Source organism: Carex rostrata, chromosome 3 (assembly GCF_964058835.1).
Source record: "Carex rostrata chromosome 3, lpCarRost1.2, whole genome shotgun sequence".
NCBI lineage: Eukaryota > Viridiplantae > Streptophyta > Magnoliopsida > Poales > Cyperaceae > Carex > Carex rostrata.
This window is the reverse complement of record NC_135920.1, coordinates 14225079-14240215: the sequence shown is the minus strand read 5'-3', so window position 1 is coordinate 14240215 and position 15137 is coordinate 14225079. Positions and strand designations below refer to the sequence as shown.

Here is a 15137-nt window from a genome sequence, read left to right as displayed (position 1 = left end):
TTGTGAAAAAGTTATAATGTTTGTGAAAAAGTTATAACGTTTTAAATAAAATCAAATTCAGGAATCACAAAAGTTATAACGTTTTACAAAAAGTTATAACATTTGTGAAAAAGTTGTAACGTTTTAATTAAATTTTCAAACTTTAGAAGTTCTTGTTTTTGATCAAGTTTCCACAGAGTCAAATTGTTGATAACATTTTATAAATGTTGATAACGTTTTAACTGAGCTCACAGAAAAAGAAACCCTAATTCGTATTTTGAACTAAAACGTTGTAACGTTTTAACAAATGTCTGTAACGTTTTAAGTCAAAAAACTCCTTTTGGAACTGTTTATATAAATAGGGCTTTGGGCCTCCATTCCAAACTTTCCCAGTCGAACCTAACTTTCAAAACACTGCTTTTCTGTGAGCTTAAGTCCTCCATTATTGATTGAGCTTAAAACTTCAATATCTCTTAAACAACCTCAAACCCACTTCACTAATCTTGAGTTAGATTATGTTAGATTGAGATCTTGAGTGTTCTTCTTGAGGATCTAAACTTTGAGACTTCATTCTCGCTTTGAATTGGCCGTGTGACTTCCCATTGGTTATAAGGGTTTACCGGTTCTCTTTTCTAATTGGCCGCGTGACTTTCCGTTGGTTGTAAGGGCTCACCGATTCACAAGTTGTAAACCTTTCGTATTGGATAATAGAAAGGTGCACCTAGAAGTGGTTGTGACGCCCTGTAAACGTAGGCCTTTATTTTGTCGAACTCCGTTATCATCCCGTGTGTCAAATTTCTCTAAACTCATCTATTTACTTTTTAATCGCAATTATTTTTTAATCTTAAGCGATTAGTGGTGGATTTAGTATAACAAAATGATTTTTTTTTCAGGAATTAGATAATATCATAGAAAATATATTGTTGCATCCTTATGTTATGTCTTATTTCTTTGACGACACACATGCCACAAATAATCGATCCTTGAACGTCTCCTCTTCCTCGAATCGACAAAAGAAGCCACAAAGGTATATGATAGGTGTCGTGAAGAAGGCCACAAAAAGTTGTTTGATGATTATTTCTCTGAAAACCCTACATACAATGAGGAGTTATTTCGTCGTAGGTTTAGGATGCGGCATAATTTATTTCTTCGCATAGTAGATGCTGTTACTACACATGATCCATATTTCCAAAATAAGCAAGATGCGACTGGTAGACAAGGTCTATCACCCCTACAAAAGTGCACAACAACAATATGAATGCTAGCCTATGGTGTTGCTGTTGATGCCGTGGATGAGTATAGTCGGATTGGCGAAAGAACCACAATTGAGTGCACGAAGAGATTTGTAAATGCTATTATAGATGTGTTTGGTGATGAGTACCTGTGAAGGCCAAATCCAGAAGACCTTGAAAGATTACTTCACAAAGGGCAACAACGAGGTTTTTCAGGTATGTTAGGTAGTCTAGACTGTATGCACTGGGAATGGAAGAATTGTCCTATTGCATGACATGACTAATATATTAGAGGAGATCATAATCATCTAACCATTATGCTTGAGGTTGTTGCTTCATATGATTTGTGGATATGACATGCCTTTTCTGGTCTTCCAGGTACATTGAATGACATCAATGTTGAATTATACAACACCGAAAGGCCCAAGGCCCAAATACTTCTTCTAGATTGTTCAAGAAAAATTATAAACAATGTCGGTAGTATATAAATTCTAGACCTTTGTAGATGAGTGCATACTGTATAATCTAGAGTCTACTGTCGGTAGAAATAAAATGAATTATGTGAAAGATTCTATCACCGACATGTAAGGATATAAATAGAGCCCATGTATGCCATCAGATTAGAGTGAAGAAGTGAATATAGAATCAGAGAGTATATTAAAGTGAGGCGTTATTGAGTGAAAATATATATTAAAAGCTTTGTACTCCTCTTGAGTAATATAAAAAAATTATATTATATAAACTCCTCTCTTCTATATCCATCCACAATCCGAGATTATAATTTCCTACAATCAATGTGTTAGAGCGTTCTCCACTTTTCCACAAGGTCTTAGAAGGTAGGGCCTCGGCAGTAGCCTTCTCTGTTAATGGAAGTAATTACAACTTGAGTTATTACTTCACAGATAGAATCTACTCCAATGGGGCAAAAAACTAATACCGGCATGAAGTCTGGTGCAAGGAGGGATCTTGGTGGTTTTGTGAGCAACAAAAAGAAAGGATCGAGTTTGATAGAGAGCTGCATGAAGATTATTGAGATGAATAAACACGACCAGTTTCTCAAATTGGTACAAAATCAAAGTTTACTTCAAACTGTACCGAAGATGTGAAGTTCACAAAGTTATATTGAGGCCAGAGGGTGGGGTGTGTGAGTTAAGTCAACAGGAAAAAGGAATTCTGAAAGTGGCAACATCAGTCAAGAAGGTCAATTCATGGGTTACAAGCATCGACACCCCAACTTGATTGCCTCAGTAAAGACAGGAGTCCTGGAATTATCGGAGAAATGAATCTCGAGAACGAGATTGGTTTGAAGGGGGAGAGATTGTCATGACCCAGGATCAACCAAACAGGTCAATTATGAAGACAGTTGAGTTAGTTAGGATTTAGTTGTGTCTGTTGAGAATAAACGATCGAGTCGGATCTGAGCTGACAGTGAATAACAAGATCCAATTTTAGGAGTTTCGCCTATAAATAGGCAGTAGGCGTAGCCAGTGAGGTAGAAAATTATGAAGTCATCAATTGTTTGTTTTTACTGAAAATTCTGGCTTATGCCATTGTATCCTATTTCTGTGATTTCTAATAAAATTGAGTATTTTACTATTTCGTTTCCTTATTAATTGTTCTTCATTTTCGTTATTTAATTTCTTAAATTCCATCATCTGAGTTGTTCTTTTTATGAAATTGCTTCTTCACTGAGCTTCGTGAGGTCAAGAACCTCACATATATCTTTTGATAGCTAAATAGAACATCTATAATTTGTGAATCCTTAGAGCTCTAACCTGTCAGTTTTGCATATAATCGTATCATCACCTTGTTACTTGAGATATTACCCCCTTTTGCAAGATATCTGAACCAGTGTTGTAAAAAACATCCGTTTAGGTCAATTAATCGTCTGATTAGTTGTTGGCGGTGATCAAATCGTTACGGATTTTCTCGAAAAATCGATCGATTATTTTTAATTATGCCCAATTATTCCTAATTATTTCAGAATAATCACTTGGCATTACCCTGTCTGTCCGACGAACGCATACTGTTATTTACAACACTGATCTGAACCATATCTCTACAGAACTATATCTCTACTAGTAGTCAATATATGCCTTTCCTCCCCACAAAAAAATAAAAATAAAGAAAAAAGCCAATTGCGCGTAGCGCATGAATTTCAAAGTGATTGTATTTAGTAATTTGGCGGATATATCACTTATAATTTCTATCAATACCGTAGTATGTTTATAACATACCATATTACCAGTGTTATCAAAACCGGACTGGACTGCCGGTTAAACCGAAAAAAATCGGACCTGGCCACTAATTCGGTTTGGTTCGGTTGAAATATCGTTTATGCTATTGAACCGGCCAAAACCAGTTAGATCGGTCGGTTTTACTTAAAAAACGTTGACCCATTCGAGCAAAACCCAGTTAGAAGAAATTCATTTGGAGTTTGAGATCAGATTTTCGTTAGAGAAAGTAGTTCGTAAACAAGAGAAAATACGAAGGGAAAGGGAAATGAGAAAAAGAAGGTGAATATGAAAGTAGGACTCATGTCTTTCAACATTGAAGACCCAATTGAAAATGTGGGCCCATTAATTTATCTTTTTAAATTTTATTATGAAATGCAACAGGAGTAGCTGAGGAAGTCATTAGTTTTGAACTTTTGATATATTAAAAAATAAATTATGAATTCTTTTTTTTTTTTGTATATTAAGGGTGATTTTTTTTATTGCACAAAAAAAATTATGTTGTGTTTTGTTTTTTCAAACATGTTTATTTTTAAGTGAATTATATGAATTAGTATTGATTTTTTTTTTCTAATCAATAAAGAAAATTAATATTGGCTTTAAATATTGTACTGACACGATCATATAAAAAATGACATACAAATGTGTGCTATTCTAAATAAAAATAACTAAAAAATTGTTCTTTTGATGATTTATATTTTATATAGTAAATTATAAAAAACCTGATGTATACCAATCTAATTTAGCAAAACATAATATAAACATTATACTTTGGATTAATTATATAACTAAATTTATAAATTTAAGCTTTATGTACAAAGTATTACTGTAATTGACATTATAATAACATGATATATAACAATTCAATATCATACTCAACTGTTTTAAAAAATCAGCGGTTGAATCGATTGACCCACCGATCCGACCAGTAAACCAGTGATCCGAAGCTTTGCCGGGTCAATGCCCGGTTCGGTTATGATAAGATTGGATATTATCATTTCGATTAGCTTTAGGCTAATGCAGACTAATCACTGTAAAAAATTTCGTTTATTTTTGAACTAGTAGGTAGGGGTGTCAATGGGTACGGTACGGGTCGGGTGGAGACATTTTCATACCCATACCCATTAAAATTGACCTTACCCATACCCTACCCATACCCATTAAAAATTGATCTTACCCTACCCTACCCTTACCCGTTAATATTATCGGGTAACGAAACGGTAGCGGGTGAATAACGGATAATACTAGTATAATAATTAGTTTTATTATATTTTACAAATTAAATATCAAAAACTCATTCATTTTAACACATATATAATTGCATTTCTAATAAAAAATAAATAAATATGCAATCAATTCCAACTAAATTATTTTTTATAAAGAATAAAAATTCAAAAACACGAATATACATTTAAGTGGGTTGGAAATTGAATTAAATATACATTTAAGTGGGTTGGAAATTGAATTGAATATATATTTGGATTTTATAATTACCCTATAGGGTAACGGGTACGAAATAGTCATTACCCATACCCTTACCCATTTATTTAACGAAAAAAAATTCTTACCCATACCCATACCCAATAAGTTAACGAAAAAAAAACCTTACCCATACCCGCCCTATCGAATACGATACGGGTCGGGTAAACGGCTAAAAAGGTACCATTGACACCCCTACTAGTAGGTGGATAGCCTACCTAATTAATTAACTTCCATAAATAAAAAAAGATGGCCTACCTAATTAACTTCCATAAATAAAAAATATTTTAATCAAGTTAGCTTAAGCTAATCCTTAACATTTTATAAACGCTGAAAACATTAGAAAAACAGAAACTAAATCTGAGATGGATTAAAATACTTTCCGCGGGTTACACTATTTTCTAAAAAAAAAAAAAAAATTACTTAACATCTTCCTTTACTGATCACTCTTTATAATTGTCACAGAAAACAAAATGAATCAACAACAGTTTTGAATAAAATATGACAGAAATTAATTTTGGAGGGAAGAGCAGATTGAAATTAATTTTGCTCTGGGATAGGCACACTGTGCAGTACCACCGTCTCAACTGTAAGACCCGGGCCAAAACCGAAAAGCACGCCCCAGTCAAGCCCCTCACCAGTGGTTGCCTTGCCTTCCTCTATCGATCGCCTCCTCATCTCATCCAAAATGAACAATACACATGCACTAGACATGTTCCCATACTCGCTTAAGATGTGTCTGGTGTCGCGCATTTTTTCCTTTTTTAGTTCAAGCTTAGCCTCTACCTGGTCCAGGATTGCTGGGCCACCAGGGTGTGCAATCCAAAAAATTGAGTTCCAGTCATTGATTCCTGATGAACAAACATGGAAAATTTCAGAAAAATGTATCTTATTTTTCCCTCCAGCTGTTAGAGGATTTAAAATTGTATAACAAGTTGAATGTAATAGATTTTAAAAATTGAATTGATGTTCCTATAATAATTAACTTTTACGTACCGATAGGAGTGAATGCCTCAACAAGACTCTTCTCGATGTTCTTGGAGATGAGCCCTGGCACATCCTTGAGGAGATGGAAGGTCAGACCTACTTCACGAAGGTGCCCGTCTATGGCTCCCTCCGAGTCGGGCAGGATTGTTTGTGAAGCCGAAACTAGCTGGAATAATGGTCGTTCAATTTTTGGTTCGGGATCGGCTCCAACTATGAGAGCAGCTGCGCCATCACCAAAAAGTGCCTGTCCAACCATGGAATCAAGGTGCGACTCTGTGGGTCCACGGAAGGTAACAGCAGTGAGCTCTGAGCAAATCACCAACACTCTGGCCCCACGGTTGTTCTCAGCAAGGTCTTTGGCCATACGAAGAACGGTGCCTCCTGCAAAGCAGCCTTGTTGGTACATCATGAAGCGGTTGACGGATGGACGGAGGCCAAGGAGTTTGGTGACTTGATAGTCAGCTCCAGGCATGTCCACGCCACTGGTAGTGCAGAAAATCAAGTGTGTGATCTTAGATTTGGGCTGGCCCCATTCCTTGATGGCTTTAACTGCCGCCTCCTTCCCCAGCCTTGGAACCTCCCTGACAACTATATCCTGACGTGCATCCAGAGATGGCGCCATATAAGCACAGATGTTAGGATTTTCGTTCAGTATCTCCTCTGTTAAGTGCATGTATCTTTTTTTTATCATGGACTTGTCGCCTGTAAGACAACAAAAAACAACCATGTCTTGTTAGTGTTAGTAAGGGAAGATATGTAAGTTATGATAGATGATGATCTAAATTAAAATGTGTTGTTATATAAACTAGCAAAATCACTTACACATGCGCTTGAACTTCTCCTTCAGCTCAGTCATATGTTCGCTCTTTGTGATACGGAAGTAGTAATCAGGATAATCAGCCTGGTTAATGCAGTTCGCCGGTGTGGCAGTACCTATTGCCAGTATGGTGGCTGGACCTTGAGCACGCTGTGCCTGTCTGATTTCTTCGACTGTTGCCATGTCTATAATTTGTCTTGGAAAGAAAGTAAGGCTTGGCAAAGGTTATAAGGTTTTTGTTCTTGGTTAATTAATCAGGAGGCTCTGTTGGTAAACTAATTAAAGCAAGATTAGTCTTGTGGAATTGTGAGCAGAGAAGAAACGAGGACAGGATTTATAGAGGTGAAAAGATAGGAGTAGGTCCAAAATACAGAAGAGAAAAAATTAGTTGAACTTGGACTGGCGGTCTGTGAGAATTGCCTTTAGTAGTAGGTGTGTAATTGGAAAGAGTATGACAAATTTGAACTGACCAAGTTTTCTATTACCCGAATGAAATAATTTAAAATATTAGAACATATGACAGGCATGTGTATGGTTTACTAAAGGTCCACGTTCAATACCAAAAGCCTAGCTAGGCGTGGTTCCTTCTTGCTTCCTTATATAATACTAACAAATCAGACAGCAACATAAGTCGTTCTTGGTGGGTTATTTTGAACCACCAAGCCCCACATGGTAATAGATGCATCGAGTGCTATCTTGTTATTATAATATTCTCAGTTTGTATGAATATTTCAATTCTGACTTGAAGGACTCTGTAAAACTGAAATTGGAACCCAAGTTTCAGATTACATTAATTTTATCTCAATTTGGGTGATTTCCACCAACTAAATTAATAACGAAGAAACAATGAAATGCATCCGTGCATAACAGAGATTAGAATGAATTGACATTGGAGGAGAGGTGACATTAAAGACAGAACCGTACCATCATTGGGGTGGTTTGTCAAGATAACAAATTGCACATTGTACTGGAATCATTCAAATAATACTCAGCTGAGAAAACAAGGAACTGTTTTTCTAAAATAATTGTCATCAGATATCAACTATAGTTCCTTTTATGCAAAAATAACTTCTATAAAATACATAATCTTAGACAGTTATACTCCTATATGTAGATAGCACGGACGCAACTATGTAATTTATAATATGTTCCAATCTATTGGAGTTTGTGAAATATTTAATTATAAGCTTTTCTTTTTCAGAATTAAGATCCAAATATGGATTCATGTGCTATTTAAAACAGAGCTTAAAGTAAAAGTCTGCGACATCAATATATATCAAACTTCTCAGAAAGAACAACAACTATACCTTCTCAAGTAGGTGATCCATTAAAAAAATGACTAATTGACTATGGCAATATCTAGGAGGGTACAGGTACCGGCGTGCACCAATAATCGAATAATCTCCCATCCTCTGAGACTCTGAGTTTATGCCAGGTTCTTCTTGTATATATTGCTTATTTTGTTCATAAAGCAATCACAAGGGTACGTAATAAGAATTCAAATATGAAAAAAGCAGATAATATAGTACTACTTATTCCAATTTCTCATTTGGATCGCTGGAATAAATTCTTGATTGGGTCACATAGATTTTTTTATTTTTTATTACAGCCCATAGTCGTAGGCAAGCACACCAACTCACACACGCTACTTGAACCTGGGTTCTTCCATAGGAGAACATAATACCATAACCAGCTGCACTAGGCAGTGGTGGCCACTTTATCCTCAATGACCGCAACTCTTGCTAATGTTTTCGAAGATCATTAAGAGATGTAAATTAACAATACTGACACTTAAGAGATGTAAAAAAAACTTCTTTCCCGGATTACTATTAATTTTTATTAGAATTTTCTTGTAGTACAAGATGTTATTTCCGTTTTATTTTGGCAGAATTAGAGGAGTATACTTTTGACAATTCTTGGCTAAAACTAATCTTTCAAACTTAATTCAAATTTCACACTACAAAAATCAGTCACTATTCGCGAAGGTAAAAGTATTTTTTTGCCGACGGTATCTTCGATGCGTTCTTACCCTCATGGATAGTGGCATATTATTTGTAAATTACTGTTCACATTTTTTCAGTAAAATAAATAAACAAAATACATTATTGTTAGTAAAAGAAATGAAAAAGACATCATTTATTTTTCACTTTTCTCTCTATAATTCTCAATGAGCATGAATACAATAAATAAATTTGTATCTAATGTACTTCAATAGTATTTTTTCTTAGAAATGACATAGCTAAATTGGGCCAATTCAGTCATGAAGATGCGATTCTCTCTTATGAGGCGGTGATGGGAACGCTATGCAAAACAACAGTCTCAACGGTGAGTCCAGGCCCGAAACCAAAAAGCACTCCCCACTCGAGCCCCTCTCCAGTGGTCGCCTTGCCTTCTTCTGCTGATCGCCTTCTCATCTCGTCCAAAATAAACAACACACAAGCACTGGACATGTTACCATACTCGCTCAAGACCTGCCTTGTTGCACGCATTTTTTCCTTCTGCAACTCAAGTTTGGCCTCAACCTGGTCCAAGATTGCCGGGCCTCCGGGGTGTGCTACCCAGAAGATTGAGTTCCAATCATTAATACCTGCCAGAGGTACATGTAATTATCAGATATGCTTACTTATAGGGGATATGAACAAGTGATTAAATGAATCTAATTCAATTAATTAAGTGCTTTAGAGTTTTTTTTCCTTCTTTTTTATAATTAAACATACCGATAGGAGTGAATGCCTCAACAAGACTCTTCTCGATGTTTTTGGAGATGAGCCCTGGCACATCCTTGAGGAGGTGGAAGGTCAGACCTACTTCACGAAGGTGGCCGTCTATGGCTCCTTCCGAGTCGGGCAGGATTGTTTGTGAAGCCGAAACTAGTTGGAACAATGGTCGTTCAATTTTTGGCTCGGGATCAGCTCCAACTATGAGTGCAGCTGCCCCGTCCCCAAAAAGTGCTTCTCCAACCATGGAATCGAGGTGTGAATCTGTGGGTCCACGGAAGGTAACAGCAGTGAGCTCTGAGCAAATCACCAACACTCGGGCCCCACGGTTGTTCTCCGCAAGGTCTTTGGCCATACGAAGAACGGTGCCCCCTGCAAAGCAGCCTTGTTGGTACATCATGAAGCGCTTGACGGATGGACGGAGGCCAAGGAGTTTGGTGACTTGATAGTCAGCACCTGGCATGTCCACACCACTGGTAGTGCAGAAAATCAAGTGGGTGATCTTGGATTTGGATTGGCCCCATTCCTTGATGGCTTTGACTGCTGCCTCCTTCCCGAGCTTTGGAACCTCCCTGACAACAATATCCTGACGTGCATCGAGAGATGGCGCCATATAAGCACAGATGTTTGGATTTTCGTTGAGAATCTCCTCTGTCAAGTGCATGTATCTTTTCTTTATCATGGATTTGTCACCTGCAAAACAATAAATAACAATAGTGCATGTCTTGTTAGTAAGGGAAGATATATAAATTATGATAGATGATGATCTAAATTTAAATGTCTCATTATATAAAAACTAGAAAAATCACTTACACATGCGCTTGAACTTCTCCTTCAGCTCAGTCATATGTTCGCTCTTTGTGATGCGGAAGTAGAAATCAGGATAATCAGCCTGGTTAATGCAGTTGGCCGGTGTAGCAGTACCTATTGCCAGTATGGTAGCCGGGCCTTGTGCACGCTGTGCTTGTCTGATTTCATCAACTTTCGACATGACTGATGTTGTTAGATTGTACTACAACAGAAATGACACTTTAATATTTTGGTTTTGGTTTGTAGGAAAGGAGGCTGTGAGAGTTTTGATAGATGGAAAAGGCAGAGGTGGTGAGAATATGTGAAAGAAGGGTGACTTATATAATTAAGAGAAAGATATGGTAACTAGTGGTAGGTTATGTGGACGGTCAGATATCATGCTACGTTTTTTCTCAAAAAAAAAGATATCATGCTACGTTGCATTGTATATCTGGATGCAAATGTAGTTAGAGATAGTAAGAAGTTGGTTGACCTGGGTAGGTGTATATGCTTTAGGAGTGTTGCAAATTGGAAGAGGCCCACCTACCTGGGCGTTCTTACTTGGACTTCTTCGAGTCACATGTCCGAAAATTTAGAATAATATTTCTATGATGACCAACTATGGTTCTTTAATTTCCTTTTTCAAACAAAAAGCTAGCTCATAATTACTTCCGTAGGCACAAACCAAAAACTTTCTTTCAAGTGCTACGTACGTTGTGGTCAATTCTTCAAATTGTGAATTATTGCACCAGGAAAACAACCTACCTAGCTAATAGTCAAATTAGGTTGATTGAAGTAGTATTAAACGCAGAGACCGGCAACCTTCTCAAGTCTATGTTTTTTCTTTTCTCTCCTTTTTATGTTTGGACAGTATATAGTTAAAAATTATTGTATGGATTTCTACTTTTCTGTAGAATTTGTGAATTGAAACAGAGAATATGAATGAGAAAGAAATGTATTTCACTCTTTTGTTTTATTGTTACAGTGAGCTTCTTATATAAGAAACATAAAGAGAAAAATAATGGTTGCTTAATCTACCTACTCTCTGACCCTATAAAACAGTAACTTACTATAAATGTACATAAGATTGAGTTGCTTTTTATTCTATAATTAGTAACTCTCTTATTTGCATCTGAACTCTATGATGGATAATCCTTAATAGATCTGAGGGTATTGGATTCTTTATTCATCTCTTTTCTCAACACTCCCTCTCAAACTAGGATTATAGATGTCGATTAATTATAGCTTGCTTGCGTTATTCTCAAATGGTCTCGGATTAAGTCTCTTGATAAATATGTCTGCCAATTGATCTTCGCATTGTACATAGGGAGTTTCAAATAAAATACTGGGTTTGAGAATAAAATAGCAATCCACCTCGATGTGTTTTGTTCTTTCGTGAAACACTGGGTTGGATGCAATGTGCCGTGCCGGTTGATTATCGGAAAACATTTTCATTGGCTCTTGAATTTTAATTCCAATATCTTTGAGTTGTTTGATCGATGTTAGTTCGCTAGCGTTTGACTCCATGGAACAATATTCTGCCTCGGCGCTTGATCGTGCCACAACGTTTTATTTCTTGTTTTTTCATGTGACTAGATTTCCGCATACAAAAGTGCAAAAGACGGTTGTTGATTTTTGATCAAAGCTACTGGTCCAATCTGCATCAAAATAACCACACACTTTGTTAGAATCATTACATTTCATGAAAATTCCTATACTGGGTGTTCTTTTTGAATATTTCAATATTCGATTGATGGCCTCTAAGTGTGGTGTTCTTGGACTATGCATAAACTTACTAATTTGGCTTACAGATTATGAGATATCCGGTCGGGTTACCGTCAGATAAATTAATTTACCTACAAGTCGTTGGAATTGGTTTATGTCTTCTAATGGTTCACCATCCTCGGTATTTAGTTTAAATTTGCGATCTATTAGTGTGGAGGCCGGTTTACATCCTAGTTTTCTAGTTTCTTTTAACAAATCTAAGGTGTATTTTCTTTGAGAGATAGATCGATAAACCTTGACTTGAATATGCTACTTCTATCCCAAAAAATATTTTAAATAACCTAAATTTTTGTTGTCAAAATATTCTTTTAATTGGAGTTTTATTATTTTAACGTGTTCTAAATTGTTTTTGGTAATGATAATATCATCTATATACACTAAAATAATAGTGACATTTTTCTCTTCAATTTTGACAAATAGTGAACGATCGGCATTACTAATTTTAAAATTGTAAGAGATTAAATGAGAGTTTTTTTCATATCATGCCCTTCAAGATTGCTTCAATCCGTAAATTAACTTCTTTAATTTACAAGCTAAATCACAATTTTGATCTTTTTCTTGACCGGATAGTAAGGACATATATACATTTTTTTCAAGTGTCCCTTGAAGAAAAACATTTTTGACATCCATTTGGTACAATTTTCATCCTTGATTTACTGCAATGAAAAATAAAATTCTTACCGTATTAATTTTTGCAACGGGTGCAAATGTTTCATAATAGTCTATACCGTAAATTTGTGTATTTTGGCAACCAAGCGAGCATTATACCCATTTGCATCATACAAGTTTTTTATTTTTTGGTAATTGAACAATTACCCAAGTTTCATTTTTCTCAAGGTCACTCAATTCTTCTTTCATGACTTTGGTCCATGTAGGATTTTTTATGGCTTTTACAAAATTGTTTGGTTCTTGTTCTTTTGCAATTGAGGTAAAAAAAAACTTTATAATTGAAAGATATATTACCATATGTAATAAAATTATGTGTAGGGTATTGTAACTGGTAGGTTTGTATGGACGTACGGTCAGATATCTTGCCACGAGGCATTGTAAATCTGGATGGCAAATGTAGTTAGAGATAGGAAGTTAGTTGACCTGGGTAGGTGTATATGCTCAAGGAGTGTTACAAATTTGAAGAGACCCATCTACTTGGCAATGAGTATTCTTACTTGGACTTCTTTGGGTCACATGCCCAAAATTTTAGAATAATATTTTAATGATGACCAAACAATGGTTCTTTCTTTTTTCAAACAAAGAAGCTAGCTGATAATGACTTCGTTAAGCACAAACCAAAACTTTCACAAAAGTCTACGTTGTGATCAATTCTTCAAATTAATGGTGAATTATTGATCAAACTCAGAGACCGGCAACCTTCTCGACCGAGTCTATGTTTTTTTTTCTCCTTTTATGTTTGAACAATAAAGTTAAAATTATTGAGCTAGGCTACGGTGAGTTGCGAAGTAAAGCGACTATTTTACTTCACGCTCATATTTTGCGATTTTAAAGTTCAAAACGTCGATCCGAACCGTTCATCTTGTTCTTCATATTGAAATGTGCTTGGAGACCAAATTTTACATTTTTTGGAATTTGTTTACTATTTATTAAGAAATTTTGAAAGTCGCTGATCTGATGGTCCATAAAATTTTACTGTTTTTTACTGTTCACAGCAAAACAGCAATTTTTAAAAATGCTTAATAAATAGTAAAAAAATTCCAAAAAATGTAAAATTTGGTCTCCAAGCACATTTCAATATGGATTAAATATCTAACGGCTCGGATCGGTAATTTGGACTTTCAAAATAAAAATACAGCGTGAAGTAGAAACGCGTTTTACTTCGCAACTCACCGTAGACTACCTCAAAATTATTTAATGGATGCCATTGCAGCCAAACGATACACTGAGGAGCTGAACAAAGAGAGAGCTAAATGTGAGAAGAAATTTCCAGGCGATGTAAAATCATGGAAGACAATGGTTCCTCACTGGTGTCTGGACCCCCCCAATTGGGTTGCTCTGTGTGATATATTTGACACTGAGGATTGGAAAGAATTGAGCAAACAAAACAAAATGAACCGCACCAATTCTGGCACTGTGATCCCCCATTATGGTGGTTGTTCAAGCGCACACCAGCATCTTAACAAACTGGTAAGCTGAAATGCAATTGTGTTAAAAAAAATAAAATAAAGGTGTAATTTAGTCATTACTCAACTCGTGAATACTAATTGTTTACTGTTTTCGCATTTGGAGACAAAACTGAAAAAGGGAGGTGCGCCAACTATGAGGGAGCTCTTCGTCCATCTTCACAGTAGAAATGCAGAGGGGAAATCACCGGTGTTGGAAAAATACAAGGCATCCCAGGAGGAGGCTGCATCTGAAGCTAATGAAAATGATAATGGCGATGTATCGCTGACACCAACTACTGAGGAGACTGGCGCAGAAACTGAATCTTTCGACATCACCTCCTTGAAATTTACCACCCAGAAAGCAGAAAAAGTTCTTGTAAGTTTTAATAACTTGCAAATAATATATTTCAAATGATCAATTATAATAACTTGCAAATAATATATGATTTCTTGTGTCTACTGGCTGCACACAACATAATTGTCATAGACTTTGTCGTTTTCTTACTTAAAATGTACAACTAAATGAACGAGTTTTCAGAAATTGTGCTTCATCAAAATTGTGAGTACCCAACACTTCAAACTCCCCAAATCCATTCATGACATATATTTTGCATTGTAGACCCTGACATTTACCATATTTAATTCAGAGTATATAAAGCTGGTTTTAACAGACACTACACCAAAAGGATGCTGCTACATGTTTATAGCAGTAACAAATTAGAAACACAACTGTACCTCACCACTTTTAAACCCGTATTTAGTAATAATATATATTTCTCGTCTGTTGTATATACTAGACAGATGTTCTGGACATGAGGGCTAACAATGTCAACGCTCATATGGATGAGGCTGACCTGTTTATGTCAGCGGTTGGCGGTCGCAACCATGGCCGAGTAAGAGGATTTGGATGCGTCCTAGACCCAAGGTTGCCAAAAACATTTCGAGGCCGGGCAACCCCTACAACATTCGACATTTCTGGGGTTACAAATATTGGAAACAAC

At 36.1% G+C, this 15137-nt stretch overlaps 2 protein-coding genes and 1 pseudogene across 2 annotated transcripts; 1 reads left to right on the top strand and 2 right to left on the bottom strand.

The window, feature by feature from the left end:
* Positions 1–961: 961 nt before the first annotated feature.
* Positions 962–2145, top strand: LOC144551873 (uncharacterized; annotated as a pseudogene).
* A 3123-nt stretch (positions 2146–5268) lies between these two features.
* LOC144551669 (chalcone synthase 2) lies at positions 5269–7040 on the bottom strand. The gene is made up of 3 exons (XM_078299731.1): positions 6734–7040; positions 5921–6613; positions 5269–5775 (listed from the first exon to the last, which is right to left on the bottom strand). The coding sequence occupies exons 1-3, from the start codon at positions 6909–6911 to the stop codon at positions 5465–5467; spliced, it is 1182 nt and encodes a 393-aa protein (XP_078155857.1). The 5' UTR covers positions 6912–7040; the 3' UTR covers positions 5269–5464.
* A 1736-nt stretch (positions 7041–8776) lies between these two features.
* On the bottom strand, positions 8777–10549 carry LOC144551670 (chalcone synthase 2-like). Its single transcript, XM_078299732.1, has 3 exons — positions 10259–10549; positions 9446–10138; positions 8777–9315 (listed from the first exon to the last, which is right to left on the bottom strand). Exons 1-3 carry the CDS (start codon positions 10434–10436, stop codon positions 9008–9010), a joined length of 1179 nt encoding a protein of 392 aa, XP_078155858.1. The 5' UTR covers positions 10437–10549; the 3' UTR covers positions 8777–9007.
* Between the last annotated feature and the right edge of the window lie 4588 nt (positions 10550–15137).